Below are 16,174 nucleotides of genomic sequence, written 5' to 3'. Positions count from 1 at the left end.
TCCACCGAAGAAGTGAAATCAAGCAAGCTACCTCTCCAATGCCTTTGCTTTCCTCAATGCCTATGAACCTTTTCAATCAATCAAATATATATATATATATATATATATATATATATATATATATATTCTGTAAGTTAATGAGTCTATAAACACCCATGTTACTATATATAGTCTAGACCAAAAAAAAATCATCAAACACAAATCTATACTCAAATTCTTCGTCTTGACGTCCATAAATATGTCAAGTATCTTTTTTCTTATATTCAAGCCTAAGGTTAAGTCTTTATTTCTCTGAATAACATACCTTATTGTCATTCAACTAATATATTACACTTATATTTAATTACCTATCTCAATATACCAAAACTTATTGAATAACATGTTAACAAAACTATAAAACTGGAAGCCACTGGTTGCGAAACCAGTGGCTGCGAAGAGTCCACCTATATATGCCTACACTTGTATATTCCAATTCTAATTGTCATTGAGCAAATGAATGCCTCAATCATTTGGTAATCATTATCAATGGTTTCAAGGCAGAATATTGCAGCAGCAAAAAAATATGGCCACAACACAGAAAATGTTGCCAAGAGAACTTTCATCCACTTTCTTTTCAACCACTGAATAAGAATTATATATATATACTAACCCAGTATTAAACAACCCACAATGTAATATTATATCTAAGATTCGTGATTGATTTACCTGAAGCTACGACATGCTCCTTGTGTTTATGCGGTGATGAGGCACAGTGAGTTTTGACGCCCTTTTCTTTGCCCAAACCCTTATTCCTTCTATAAAATATTTACTCCCTATTTATTATATAAGACTAACTATAAAAATAGTAAAAGTGACTCACTATTAATTTTAATATTATTTTCTCTACCCACTAACTAAATAAATTATTAAAATTACCCGAATAATTTCATAATTACAATTATGAAATAGTTCAAAATACCCATTTAGAATCTAACGGAAAATATTTTATGAAACACAAGGCTTTAGCTCTCAAAACGACCAAAAGGGTTGTTACACGTTTAGTACATAATTAATTTTTTTTGAAAAAGAAGAAGAAATAAAAAAAAGAAGAAAAGGTCGAAGGCTTGAGGCGGCCCAAGGGAGAACTGAAAAAAAAACTGCGCAATCATCCATCAGGTAATGCCAAATCTTTGTTTTTCTATAGATGAATTGAAAGGGAATATATTGTGTACTATAATTGTAAATTGGGTTGACGGAAACAAAAAAAATAAATATAATAAATAAATTAAAAAGGGGTGGAAGTTGTTAATTTGTTCAATGTGTTGATATTTGAGATGAAAAGTTTCAACCAATCATTGGATAATCACATTGCCAATGATTCATACATGGTAGTAAATGTCAAAAGAGGAATATTACTAAAGTACTGTAAGTATATATATTTGGGTCATGTTGCCGTTGCCATTTTATTTTTTTGTAATCAGTGGCTTCATTACATTAATATTTAATTCTTTTTATTATATTATAAATTAAGTTCCAATATATTTATGTGATAAAATTATTTTAAGTGGTGATATTGAGATTAAAACTTAGTCTTGAAATTTGAAAAAAAATATGATAGTTAAAATGTTAATTGGCATGATGATTTACGAACTTGAATATAAAATTGAGTAAATTTTTGGTGCAAGGATAAACACATAATAAGGTGAGTGTTATTAGTTTTGAAATCTTATTGTGATTATTAATGTGAATAGATTGCTTTGAGTTGGAAGTTCAACGAAAGGGAAAGACTCAAGTCCCTGAGTGAGTTCTTGATTGACTGAGGCAAGAGGATTTCTAAACCCTTGTTAAGCATATGAAATTCGTGTATTTCTTTGTGTGGTGTTGAGAATGACTTGGAGACTTGTTGCTTATTTGTTGGTGTTGCATTCCTGGTTGTAAATCGTGCTTTATTATCAAAATGGTTATCTCCTCATTTTCATTTGAGCATGTCAATTGCATTGTATCTGAGACATGATTGTGGTATAAGGATTTATCATTTCGAGGGTCGTATCGCGCGCCGTGATGGATATTATATTTTGAGGGACGTATCGCACACCGCGATGGTTACTATTATCGAGGGTCGTGTTTTGCGTCGTGACAGATGCATAGCCAGATATGTTCCCCATGGGTCCCGGACTGAGAGATAGCAGGTGTGTATCGTTAAGAAAGACATGCATCACGATATTTGACATTGCATCTCATGACATTGCACATTTTATTATTGATGAACTTGAACATGTGTTTTGTTGATCTTGTGATTGTTTATCTGTGAAGCTTGTGACTGTTGAATATTGAGTGTTATTGAGAATGTGTAAACTGATAGAGTGTGGTTATTGAGTGGTGTGTTTGGTAAACTGTTAGGCTGTAGCGTGGAGGTTTACATAGGGCGTAAGGAGTACCCGTATTTTGTTCACTTAACTTGTGTTTAGAGGTTTGCTTGTTGGTACCGCGTTGTTTTGTACTCACCCCTTGCTTCTACAAATTTTTATAGGTTACGAGCCTAGATTTTTGTGATACTTTTCATTCTCTTCGTTTTCGAGGCATCTTGTGGAGGATTGTGAGGTAACTTCATGTCATCTCAACGAACTTTCCTATTCCAATTTATGACTTTGTTTTTACTTGAAAGACAACTTCATTTTAGACTTCTATTTTATTTCAATTCTAATATTTACATTAGAAACTTGTGCACGTGACAACATGTTTTTTGGGATTGGATTAATATGACTTGGTTTCATAATAGGAATTGTTATTGGATTGTCATTTACTTCCGCACGTTTTTAGATATTGAGTTTTAGGCTGACTTGTCTTGGTGGGATAAGACGAGTGCCATCACACCCATTTTTTTGGGTCGTGAAAAAATAGTATCAGAGCCCCAGTTCATAGGTCTCACATGTATACAAGCCGAGTCTACGTAGAGTCTCAAGGATCAGTACGGAGACGTCTGTACTTATATCTAAGAGGCTACGAGGATTACTAGGAAACTTCTTTTTGTCCATTCTTTCTCATCGTGCGTAGTAACCTTCTTTAGTACTGAGTTGTTGTATACTCTTTTGACAGATGACGAGGACTAGAACTAACGTTACTGGTGGTAGAGGGGAGGCACTTCCCGAGGCAGTTGTTGAGGCTCCATCTAGAGGTAGGGGTAGATCTCGAGCTAGAGGCCGTGCTAGTAGTACGACAGTAGCCAAAGGTCGCGGACCTGTCATGCTAGAGAGGTCTCTATAGAACCTCAGATTGATGGCAGAGAGGACCAGGTTCCTCCAGATCCTGTAGTCACACCTTTGCTTCAGGAAACACTATTGAGGGTGATAAGTGTGCTAGAGGGCTTTTCTCAGGGCGGTGGGGTGACTACCACACCACATGACTCTCATACTAGAGAGGGGGCTCAGACCCAAGAGCAGCGACAAGCTCCAGTTGTTCAGGATGCGGTGGGGCAACTATCAGTAGATCCCGCGGTTCAGAATGACGTTGCACCAGCAGTTGGGGGTCAAGTTGCATCGATGGTTGTTTTGATAGAGGATGAGCAGCGTCGGTATGAGAGATTTCGAAATATGGACCCACATCATTTTCAGGGTGTGAAGAGAGAGGACGCTCATGAGTTTCTAACTACCTGCCGAGAGTTTCTAGAGGTGGTTGGATTAGCTGAGTCACATGGGGTTCGATATGCTACACTCCAACTTCGTGGACAAGCGAGAGACTGGTGGAGGACTTATTCGGGGGTTTTGTCAGCTGGATCTCTTCCAGTGACTTGGGAGCAGTGTGCTAGTGCATTCCATGATCGTTTTATCCCATGGAGCATGAGAGAGGAGAGTTGCTTCAGGCTTGAGATTTGTGAGGGGATTGACTTTCTCTATCAGGTATGCTGTGTTTCGTACATCTAGGGAGGGGACTTCTTTCGGGTCCATTGTGAGCACCGCCAAAGAGGCGGAATTGATGAAGAGAGAGGAGTTTGGGGACCCTAAAAGAGCTCGTATATCAGGTCAGTTTCAGGGTGCCTCATCTGGAGGTAGGGGATCACAGAGAGTGAGTGGTTCTTTTCAGCAGCGGGGACCTATTCATGCACCTATGCCGACATTTGAGGTTGGCCAGACATCTAGGGGTTCTTATGAACCGGGTTAGGGCTCGTATGGTTCACAGCAGCGACCTACAGAGCAAGGCAATTATAGTGGGTTTTCAGGGTCCACACAGCAGTTCCTACATTAGAGATTTTGTTTTACTTATGAAGATCCCGATCATCTAATGCGGCAGTGTACTTCTCAAAGGGGTCGTGGTGGGCCTTGACCTAATTCTTCATTCTAGACTAGACCACTAGCTCCACAAGGTAGAGGTCGTGGAGGAGTTCAGTCATGTAGAATTGACATAGTTTCTAGTAGTGGTGTTGCAGCTCAGCAGAGTGGGGGTAGAGGTACCACCCAGGCTGGAGGTGGACGAGGAGCCCACTGCTATGCTTTCCCCGTAAGACCTGAGGCGGAGACCTCCGATGCTATTATTACAGTTATCATCCTTGTATGCCATCGACCTGCGTCTGTGTTGTTTGATCCAGGTTCTACATTCTCTTATGTGTCTATGTATTTTACTGCTAAATTTGATATGATATGTGATAGCATGATTGTACCTATTCGTGTTTCTACACCCGTGGGTAAGCCCTTAGTGGTGGATCAAGTTTATTGATCCTGTCTTGTTTCTTTGGCTTGGTATGACACTTGGGTAGACCTAATCATTCTGGGGATGGTGGACTTTGATGTTATCTTGGGTATGGATTGGCTTTCTCCTTATCATGCTATCCTTGATTTTAATGCTAAGACTCTGACTTTAACAATGCCTGGTGTTACCAGGGTTGAGTGGAAGAGTGTTAGTGGTTCTTATCCTTGCAAGGTCATCTCTTTTATCCGTGCTCAGAGATTGGTGGAGAGGGGGTGTTTGTCTTACTTAGCTTTTATTCAGGATACTAGTGTTGAACCACCTCCCATAGACTCTGTTCACGTGTTTCAGGAGTTTCCGATGTATTTCCTTCTGATCTTCTAGGTGTTCCTCCCGATAGGGATATCGATTTTTCTATTGATTTGGAGCCGGGAACTAAGCCTATTTCTATACCTCCATATCGTATGGCCTCAGCAGAGTTGAAAGAATTGAAGGATCAGCTGCAGGATTTATTGAGCAAGGGTTTTATTCGCCCTAGTGTATCACCTTGGGGTTCCCCTGTACTGTTTGTGAAGAAAAAGGATGGGACTATGAGGATGTGTATTTATTACAAACAGTTGAACAAAGTAACAGTGACGAGTAAGTATCCTCTTCCGCGTATTGATGACTTATTTGATCAATTACAGGGAGCATCATTGTTCTCTAAGATTGATTTGAGGTTTGGGTATCATCAGTTTAAGATTAGGGCATCAGATATCCCTAAGACAGCTTTTCGAACCCAGTATGGGCATTATGAGTTTCTAGTGATGTCCTTCGGATTGAGTAATGCCCCTGCAACATTCATGGAGTTGATGCATGGGCTGTTTCAACCATACCTTGATTCTTTTGTGATTGTTTTCATTGATGACATCTTGGTTTACTCTAAGACTGAGGAGGACCATGTTCGATACCTGAGGATTGTACTTCAGAGGTTGAGAGAAGAGAAGTTGTATGCCAAGTTCTCAAAGTGTGAGTTCTGGCTTACTTCTGTGACATTCTTGGGACACGTGGTGTCCAAGGAGGGTATTAGAGTAGATCCGGCCAAGATTAAGGCAGTTAGAGGCTGGATGCGACCTACTTCACCTACTGAGATTAGGAGTTTTGTGGGATTGGCAGGCTATTATCGATGATTTGTTCATAGTTTCTCTACTGTTGCAGCTCCATTGACTAGATTGATTCGACAGGATGTGAGTTTTCAGTGGTCTGATGAGTGGGAGGAGAGATTTCAAAAGCTTCAGACTTTGTTGACTTCTGCTCCTGTGTTGACTCTACTTGAGGAAGGTGTAGACTTTACGTTGTATTGTGATGCTTCAGGAGTTGGTTTGGGTGGTGTGTTGATGCAGAAGGGGAGAGTGATTGCTTATGCTTCTAGGAAATTGAAGTCCCATGAGAAGAACTACCCTACTCATGACCTGGAGTTGGCGGCTGTGGTATTTGTACTTAAGTTATGGCGTCATTATTTGAATGGAGTGCATTGTGAGATCTTCACTGATCATCAAAGTCTTCAGTATATCTTTAGCCAGAGGGATTTGAACTTGAGGCAACAGAGATGGCTTGAGTTGCTTAAGGACTATGATGTGACCATTCTGTATCATCCAGGAAAGACCAATGTTGTGGCCGATGCTCTGAGTAGGAAGACTCCAAGCATGGGGAGTCTTGCAGCGCTTAGTATTGATGAGATACCATTGGCTAAAGAGGTGCAGATATTATCTAACAGTCTTGTCCGCTTGCAGATTTTAGAAGAGAGTGATGGGATGATTGCTTTTATTGAGGCTCGGTCTTCTTTAGTCGATCAACTCCGTGCACACCAGTTTGATGATGAAAAACTATGTCTCATTCGAGACAGAGTATTGAGAGGGGAAGTTAAGGAGGTTGTCCTTGATTCTGATGGAGTCTTGCGAATTGGAGGCATAATTTGTGTGCCCAGGACAGGCGATTTCATTAGATTGATTCTTGAGGAGGCCCATTGTTCTCTGTATTCCATCCATCCGGGTGCGGCAAAGATGTATCATTATTTAAGTCAGCATTACTGGTGGTGTGGGATGAAAAGAGATATTTCAGACTTTGTTTCGAGGTGTTTGAGATATTTCAGACTTTGTTTCGAGGTGTTTGACTTGCCAGCAGGACAAGTGTGAGCACCAGCGTCCTGGGGATGTATCTCAGAGGATGCCTATTCCCACATGAAAGTGGGAGCGGATTACTATGGACTTTGTTGTGGGTTTGCCTACCATAGTGGGTGGTTATGACTCTATTTGGGTTGTTGTTGGTTCGGGTGAAGTATACAGTAGAAAAGTTAGCTGAGCAATATATCAGTCACATTGTGCGACTACATAGAGTTCGTGTTTCTATCATATCAGATCGAGGTTCACTATTCACTTCTCACTTCTGGAAGGCATTACAACATGGTCCGGGTACTTTGTTAGATATGAGTACGTCATTTCACCCTCAGACAAATGGTTAATCTGAGCGGACCATTCAGGTATTGGAAGATATGCTTCGAACGTGTGTAATCAATTTTGGTGCAAGATGGGGTCGACGTTTACCCTTAGCGGAGGTCGCCTATAATAACAGTTATCACTCTAGTATCCAAATGGCCCCATTTGAGGCATTATATAAAAGATGGTGTAGGCCTCCGATTGGTTGGTTTGATTCGGCGGAGATGGACTCTTTTGATACAGACTTGCTTAGAGATGCTATGGAGCAAGTCCGTATGATTCAGTATAGATTATTGATAGCTCAGAGTCGACAGAGTAGTTATGCAGACCAGAGAGTTAGAGTCTTAGTGTTTATGGAGGGTGATCATGTTTGGCTCCGAGTTTCACCCGTGAAGGGTGTGATGAGGTTTGGAAAGAATTTCAATCTTAGCCCTAGATTCATTGGACCTTTTGCGATTTTGAGCCGAGTGAGAAAAGTTGCTTATAAGTTGGCGTTGCCACCTAGTTTGTTAGCAATTCATCCTGTTTTCCATGTCTCTATGCTTCAGAAGTATATTCCGGATGAATCTCATGTGATTTCACTCGATTCACTGGAGCTGGGTCCAGACTTGACATATGAGGAGGATCCTATCGCTATATTGGATTGGCAAATCCGAAAGCTTAGGACCAAGGAGCTTGTTTCAGTGAAGCTGCAATTGAAGCACCGTTCAGTAAGAGAAGCAACTTGGGAGACAGAGTCTGACATGCGTGCCAGATATCCTCAACTTTTTGAAGCTTCAGGTAATTAATTTTACTCTATGTTCGAGGACGACCATGATTTTTAGTGGTGGATAATGTAATGACCCAAAAGCTCCTCTTTAGAATATCGAATATTTATTTAACTTAAGTTAATTAATCGATACTTTATGGGCTAAAGTGATAATTTATTTAAGACCCTATACCATTTAGACTATATTTAATAAAATACGTGGATAAAACCTATTACTTTTAGTACATAATTATTTTTTTTAAAAAAAAAAGAAGAATAAATAAGAAAAAGAAGAAAAGGTCGAAGGCTTGAGGCGACCGAAGGGAGAATTGAAAAAAAATGCACAATCATCCATCAGGTAATGCCAAATCTTTGTTTTTTATAGATGAATTGGAAGGGAATATAATGTGTACTATAATTGTTAATTGGGTTGAAGGAAACAAAAAAAATATATATATAATAAATAAATCAAAAACGCGTGGAAGTTGTTAATTTGTTCAATGTGTTGATATTTGAGATGAAAAGTTTCAACCAATCATTGGCTAATCACATTGCCAATGATTGATACATGGTAGTAAATGTCATAAGAGGAATATTAATAAAGTACTGTAAGTATATATATTTGGGTCATGTTGTCGTTGCCCTTTTATTTTTTTGTAATCAGTGGATTCATTACATTAATATTTAATTCTTTTTATTATATTATAAATTAATTTCCGATATATTTGTGTGATAAAATTATTTTAAGTGGTGATATTGAGATTAAACCTTAGTCTTGAAATTTGAAAAAAAATATGATAGTTAAAATGTTAATTGGCATGATGATTTACGAACTTGAATATAAAATTGAGTAAATTTTTTGTGCAAGGATAAACACATAAAAGGTGAGTGTTATTAGTTTTGAAATCTTATTGTTATTATTAATGTGAATAGATTTCTTTGAGTTGGAAGTTCAACGAAAGGGAATGACCAAGTCCCAGAGTGAGTTCTTGATTGATTGAGGCAAGTGGATTTCTAAACCCTTGGTGAGCGTATGAAATCCGTGTATTTCTTTGTGTGGTATTGAGAATGACTTGGACACTTGTTGCTTATTTGTTGGTGTTGTATTCCAGGTTTTAAATCGTGCTTTGTTATCAAAATGGTTATCTCCTCATTTTCATTTGAGCATGTCAATTGCATTGTATCTGAGACATGATTGTGGTATAAGGATGTATCATTTCGAGGTTCGTATCGCGCGCCGCGATGGATATTATATTTCGAGGAATGTATCGCGCGTCGTGATGGTTACTATTATCGAGGATCGTGTCGTGCACCGTGACAGATGCATGGACAGATATGTCCCCCATGGGTCCTGGACTAAGAGACAGCAGGTGTGTATCGTTAAGACATGCATCACGATATTTGACATTGCATCTCATGGAATTTCACATTTTATTATTCATGAACTTGAACATGTGTTTTGCTGATCTTGTGATTGTTCCTCTGTGAAGCTTGTGACTATTGAATATTGAGTGTTATTGAGAATGTGCAAACTGATAGAGTGTGGTTATTGAGTGGTGCGTTTGGTAAACTTTTAGGCTATAGCGTGGAGGTTTACATAGGGCGTTAGGAGTACCCGTATTTTGTTCACTTAACTTGTGTTTAGTGGTTTGCTTGTTGGGTACCGCGTGGTTTGGTACTCACCCCTTGCTTCTACAAATTTTTGTAGGTTACGAGCCCGGATTTTTGTGACACCTTCCATTCTCTTTGTTTTCGAGGCATCTTGTGGAGGATTGTGAGGTAGCTGCTTGTCATCTCAGCGAACTTTCCTACTCCAGTTTATGACTTTGTTTTTACTTGAAAGACAAATTCATTTTAGACTTCTATTTTATTTCAATTCTAATATTTACATTAGAGACTTGTGCACGTGACAACCTGATTTTGGGGATTGGATTAATATTACTTGGTTTCATAATAGGAATTGTTGCTGGATTGTTATTTACTTCCGCACGTTGTTCGATATTGGGTTTTAGGCTGACTTGTCTTGGTGGGATAAGACGAGTGCCATCACACCCATTTTTTGGGTTGTGACAATATCATACATATACATTTGTACTGCGATACAAACTTTACAAAATAGGTCATTAAAAGAGACCAAAACAGAAGATGGCGATAATGAAAATTTATGTACACTCAATAGTAATATTGTGATTATCATTTTTGAGAAATATCTTCACAGTATCTAGGCGTGATTGCAAAATAGTATTCGTCCATGCTTCGTCAAGATCTTGTTCTCTATTTTCTTTGAAAACATTGGTAGCAATAATATGATGCACTGACCATTTTCTAGCTTATTAATCGTTGAATCTTGTCAAGTTGGTTACAAATTTACATACGAGTGTTAGGCTTGATTCTTGAAATTCAAGCTTGAAGAAATCATCTGTTTTTATTCTTCGTCTCCGTTTATATTTGTTCCTTCTCTTAAATATCTGTCCATTTCAATGACATCGATGGACCGTCTGATTCCTTTACTGTAATCTGCATCTGGAATGAAATATTTGTCGCACCTCATCCACTAGCCCTGCATATAACACAAATTTAAAGAAGAGTTTTATATAGCAGAACATATATTTGATAACAAAAGTATTATTAAGAAAATTATATAAGAAAAGTTTTTAGCTAGCTGCATGATAGTATATCTTGATTGATACATAAAATAATTACAAAAAATTATCTTCTTTGACCATTTGATAAACCCTCATGTCAACTCTACGATTCAAGACTGATTGCTCAACATAAATCTAAATAACACAACTATTATACATATATTTAAACATGAACAAAGGATCTTCCACAAGTTTTTTAATATACAAATTTGACCCTCCAACAATAATTGGAACAGGTTGAGTCTGCATTATTTTTTCTATATAGATGACAGCTTGCAAACAAAAATCTTTAGCAGTGAAGTCTGAATCAGAATCAATTTCACCTAAGACAATGTGATCAAATTAATTTTCTCAGAAGTGAAAGAACTAATTTTTAATAGTAAAGTAGAGTTTTTACTATAATCTATAAAAACTACTATAAAATTATCTAGGTAGTCATCTAATATAAGTATTCTTGATAATAAACATATGTATTTAAGAAATAGGGTCGGACACCTTGTTTCTCATTGTAATTTCAAGTCCCTTGTAAACTTGCATTTTATTTGAGTTGATTATTTCTCCTTGGAAATGGGTGGCAAGGTCAACACAGAGATAGGATTTTCCCGTTGCTATGGCCCCCATTATGAAGATAACTTTCTTGTTGTTGAACTCTTCATTGTTGATGAAACTAGTCATTTTATCTACACAAGAAAAAAATAATTAGTTTATTATAGTGAATTTATAAAGTCAGACATTAAAAAATCTTGTAAATATAAAGCTAGTAAGTAGAAATCTTGCTTGACTTGGAATATACTATATAAAAATATAAAATTTTCTTGATGGTGGATGTGAAAAAAAATTACATTCAGATTTTATAGTAAAATCTTTTTGTGGACTTATTAATTGACATACCAATTTCATAATTACTGATAAATTTTAGGATAAGAATGACTTTTTAATGTTTATAGATATGTCAACTTGAATTTTTGTAATTATTATTAAATATATTTTAGGATAAAATTATTAGTGTATGTTCTTAGGAGATAACATAGAGCTGGTGTAACGACCCTCTTAGTCGTTTTTATGAATTTTAACAATTTTTTTTAATTCTAATTCTTTTAGGTGGCTTGTCAAAATAATTTATGGCCTATAAGAGTAAGAGACCTTATTTTCGGATTTTATGAAGGATGATTTTGTTGCTATTAATAATGGAAGAACAAACAAAATAATAAAAAGAATTAATAAATAAACGAATCAATAAATAAAAGAAATAAGTACCAAAAACCTAACTGAAATTTGAGATAGCTGTTGATGAAAAAATAAAAAATGAGAACGAACGTTACAAGATGAAGAGAGCAGCCGCACTCCATCTGGTAAAAGAAAAAACCTTAACCTAAGTTCCAAACTTTCCTTTTATACAAATTGGTAGTTGGGTGGAATAATAATTATTATTTATGGTGTATCGATACTTGTAAGATAAAGAACTCTATATGTACATCAAAGAAGAAGATTTAAGGAAGTTACTACATATGAATTTATTTAGTGAAAATTATTACTTTATCGATTTTATTTCTAACTTTTTTTATCGCTATTGGTTTCATGGGTACTCAACACGTACAGTAGCATGTAATTGGTATGGTAGGAAGAGAAGAATTTGATTTGTACACCAACTATAATATTATTATTATTTATTTTATAAACTAAGGATTGTTATAAAAGTTAAAAAATTGGCAATGATTGCCATTAGAGAATTGAATGAGTAGGCATTGTAAATTATAATTATGGAATAGTAGGTGTGCAGAATACACTTTGTAACTAGACGACCCCAGTTTATTTAATTTTTAATTATTATTGTTGCAGTATAATTTTTTATATGAAGATAGTAAGTAGATATTTTTGATGGAGTACATCATATAAAAATTATTAGAGTTAAGTATTTTGAATAATTAAGAGTTATTTCTAGGCTTAAAATATCAGGAGCTTAATTATAGATCTGATTCAATTTTGGTTTATCAAGGCTAAACATGTATTAGTGTGAGTATTGTTAGTTTCGGAACCTTATTATGAATATATGTACATGAATCTCAACGTAAAGGGAAGACTCAAATCCCGGAGTAAATTGTAGATTAATGTAGGCAAGTGGATTTCTAAACCCTTGTTAAGTGTATGAAATTAGTGTATTTCGTTGTGGTATGTGTTTGGGAGTAATCGGACTTCGTGAAGGGTTTACTTGTCCACCTTGATTAATTATAACGATGAAAAGGGGGTAATAAAAGATAATGTGATTAAATATTGATGGGTTGAGAATGGTACGAGTACCGGTGTTATAAATGAAAAATTTATGACTATTAAACTGTGGATCGTAATTCGAAAATGCCAAAGCATATGACCATTTGCTGATATATTAATGACTTGATTTATGATGTGCGATTTTGTTCTTTATTGAATCTGTATAATTCTTACAATTAAGGTGATTATATGTCATAGAGACATTTGATTTATTGAGATGTTACATCATCCCCTTTATTTGATATCATATTGTGCACATGCATTGACATAAGACTGGGTATGAGTAAAGATCTAACACGTGGAGATCGTCCGTGTTGAGATATTTACGATTATTTGGGCACGTGAAGATCGCCCGTGCGATAGAAAAGTTATGATTATGATTTGGGAACGTAGAGACCGTTCGTGCAAAATTTGTTTGATTTATGATAGTGCGTTGAGATCGTCCGCACAGACACGTGGAGATCGTCCGTGTCGGTATATGGACCTCGCGAGTCCTCCATGGGTTATGAACTCTCGATGTATTTCCGAGGAGTATCATGTATATACAGTTGAGGGAGTACTTGATATTTTGAGGCATATCATTTCATGGTGTTACGTGTGTTGCATCCAATGACATCCTTAATTCATTATGATTGTGTATTTTATTGATGGTTAGAAAGTACTTGATATGTGGTTACCTCTATTTGGTGAACTTGTTTTGTGTGTTGCTGATATTATTAGTGACTTTTTGTGAAGGTTGTAATTGATAAATATTGAGTATTTTTGTGTGTTGCTGATATTATTAGTGACTTTTTGTGGAGGTCCGATTGGGGTGTAAGGAGTACCCGTATTTTATACCCTTAACTTGTGTTTAGAGGTTTACTTGTTGAGTACTGTGTAGTTTGGTACTGACCCCTTGCTTCTACAAATTTTTGTAGGTTATTAGCCTGGATCTTTGTGATTTTTCTCTTCTCCTTATCCGACAATTCTTGTGGAGAATTGTGAGGTAGCTGCTTATTATCTCAGCAAACCTTCGTACTCCTATTTATGATCTTGTTCAACTCGAGAAACAATGTCATTTGAGAATTTTTTTTATTGTAATGTATTAGAGGTTTATACACGTGACAACCAGATTTTGGGGGATATTTTTGAGTAAATTATGAAATTTCCGCATTTTAATGTGATGGTCCAGTTTTAGGCTGACTTGTCTTGGTGGGATAAGATGAGTGTCATCACGTCCATTTTTGGGTCATGACAATATGGTATCAGAACTCAAGGTCCATAGGTCTCACATGTAAACAAGCTGAGTCTAAGTAGGGTCTTGAGGATCGGTACGGAGACATCTATACTTATCTTCGAGAGGCTATAGTGAATTCCAGGAAAAATCTTTGCTTTTTTGAATCTCTATCGTGCGTCCTTAGTTCTTTTTTGTTCTTATTGATTGATTATATTCTCTCGATATTAGTTGATGACTCGTTTGTGGTTCCTCTTGTGAGTAGTTGATGTCCTGTATGGTTTTAATCTTAAATCTGATATTAAGACGGAAGTAATGTATTTATGGAAAAGATGTGTGATTGGATTGAAAATGTTCAATAAGCTGAAAGGGTTGGTTATTGTTAGTTACCTTAGTGAAAGGAATGGTACATGTGTGGTTCGATAATTGAAAGTGAACAAATTAAATTGATGGAAAGATAATGAACTATGCAAATTGAGAAAATACAGTAAGAAAAGTTGTCATAATATTTTTGAGTTGCTTAGCGAATGATACGATTGTTGTTACACCAATTGAGGTCAGATTCTCTTTTGTATTTTTATAGATTAAGCGTGTACAAAAGATGGTTATGATATGATTACAATGGTACAATTCGTACTTGGTTAGAGTTATTTATTTTGTCACTCTTGTTATAGACCTGATCTACAACGGAATGCACATCAGATTGAATGAGAGACCTAATGAATTTAGTGGTGTAATATAGTTTATTAATGGGAATAAATGTATTGACTATTTGGATACAATCTTCTAGATAGGTATGATGTGCTCTAGTGGTGGATTTAACAAGGTTCCACAATGTGGTACTAGTGGTATATAAAAACGGATACAACAATTTTTAAGTGAAAATAATAACTACTTAAGGATTTATCTATTGTATCACATGCTCATATAATAATACTTGGTGTTGAATTCCTATTTGAGACACCAACTAGCTTGTTACTATGGATGGATGGGTTAAACATTATTTATAAGTAATATTTTAGTGGTGGATCTTTGGTATGACATTGATGTGTTCAAGTGATGAAATATATTTTAAGATTTTAAATGAGTGTTGTTTTAATCGTCATCTCCATGGAAATCGACAGACATTAGGACGATAAACTTATAAGTAAAGGAAGTCTCAACAAGTATACTAGAGTGAACGAAATTTAGAATTTTAGTAAGAGCGTGCCTATAAATTTGTGTTAGTCTTTTGAATTTGATTAGTATAGGTTGTTTGAGATATAATGTTCATGACAAGGTTCACTTTGTGGTTATTACAAAGGCTAACAGAGCATAATGATAATAAGAGTTTGTGATGAATTGTGATTGGGGTGACCTATATGATAAAGATTGTTGGTTAAATAGATTTTCGTATGGTAATGACAACTTGTGAATATCTAATGTTATGATTTTCTATAAATTGGTGTGCAGCGTGGTTGCAAGGAAAGTTGTGGGAGGTGTTGAAACACCGCTCAATTGAATTTAAAGGACCTAGAGTCCTATTAAAAATAATATTAAATTAGTGGGATATAGTCTAACCTTCCGAAAGAGGTGAGAGAATAAGAATGTTTTCTATTGTTGAGAGAGCTAAGGAGGTATCTTCAGAGGGTTTGAGAAATGAGGTTCAAAGATATGTTATTTCATCCATTTTGCTCAGGTAATGGTAATATATAGTGTCACAAGATCAGCAGATTGACTAAAAAAAGGATAAAACTTGAGAAATAAGTGTAAGGACGTTAAGCTCGAGTATGATAATTAAATCATTTGTGGTTTTGAGTTCTATAATGAGTATGATATTATTTCTTAGTGAAAGATATGATAAGTTCGAAGAAGATACAATCAATGATAAGCTAAGATATGTGAATTCATAAAACTCTTCAAGGTATAAGCTAATGTTGATCGATAAAAAGATTGGGTTGCATAGTTAGATTCAAAATTCAAGTTTCTCATTCTGAGTTTAGGTTTGTAGTAGTGTGTTTTTTCAAGGTATGAATTGATCGATAACATTAAGTGTGAAGTATTTGGAAGGACTTAAAAATAAATTGAGTGGTAAATTTGATTACTTTTGATTGTTATACCTAAGGAGGGGTTTCACGTAATGTTTTGATTTAGATGATAAAAAATTATATATATATATATATATATA

The 16,174-nt window shown here is 35.9% G+C and overlaps 2 protein-coding genes across 2 annotated transcripts; both read left to right on the top strand.

Annotated features, from left to right (window-relative positions):
- The first annotated feature begins 3,075 nt into the window (after positions 1-3,075).
- On the top strand, positions 3,076-6,833 carry LOC138339316 (uncharacterized). Its single transcript, XM_069290908.1, has 10 exons — positions 3,076-3,208; positions 3,309-3,362; positions 3,466-3,775; positions 3,876-4,098; positions 4,318-4,657; positions 4,730-4,936; positions 5,044-5,298; positions 5,413-5,667; positions 5,857-5,979; positions 6,298-6,833. Exons 1-10 carry the CDS (start codon positions 3,076-3,078, stop codon positions 6,831-6,833), a joined length of 2,436 nt encoding a protein of 811 aa, XP_069147009.1.
- A 455-nt stretch (positions 6,834-7,288) lies between these two features.
- On the top strand, positions 7,289-8,882 carry LOC138339315 (uncharacterized). Its single transcript, XM_069290907.1, has 2 exons — positions 7,289-7,913; positions 8,815-8,882. Exons 1-2 carry the CDS (start codon positions 7,289-7,291, stop codon positions 8,880-8,882), a joined length of 693 nt encoding a protein of 230 aa, XP_069147008.1.
- Positions 8,883-16,174: the final 7,292 nt, after the last annotated feature.

This window comes from Solanum lycopersicum, chromosome 11 (assembly GCF_036512215.1).
Source record: "Solanum lycopersicum chromosome 11, SLM_r2.1".
NCBI lineage: Eukaryota > Viridiplantae > Streptophyta > Magnoliopsida > Solanales > Solanaceae > Solanum > Solanum lycopersicum.
The sequence above is the reverse complement of the archived record's forward strand: the minus strand, read 5'-3'. Positions and strand labels throughout refer to the sequence as shown.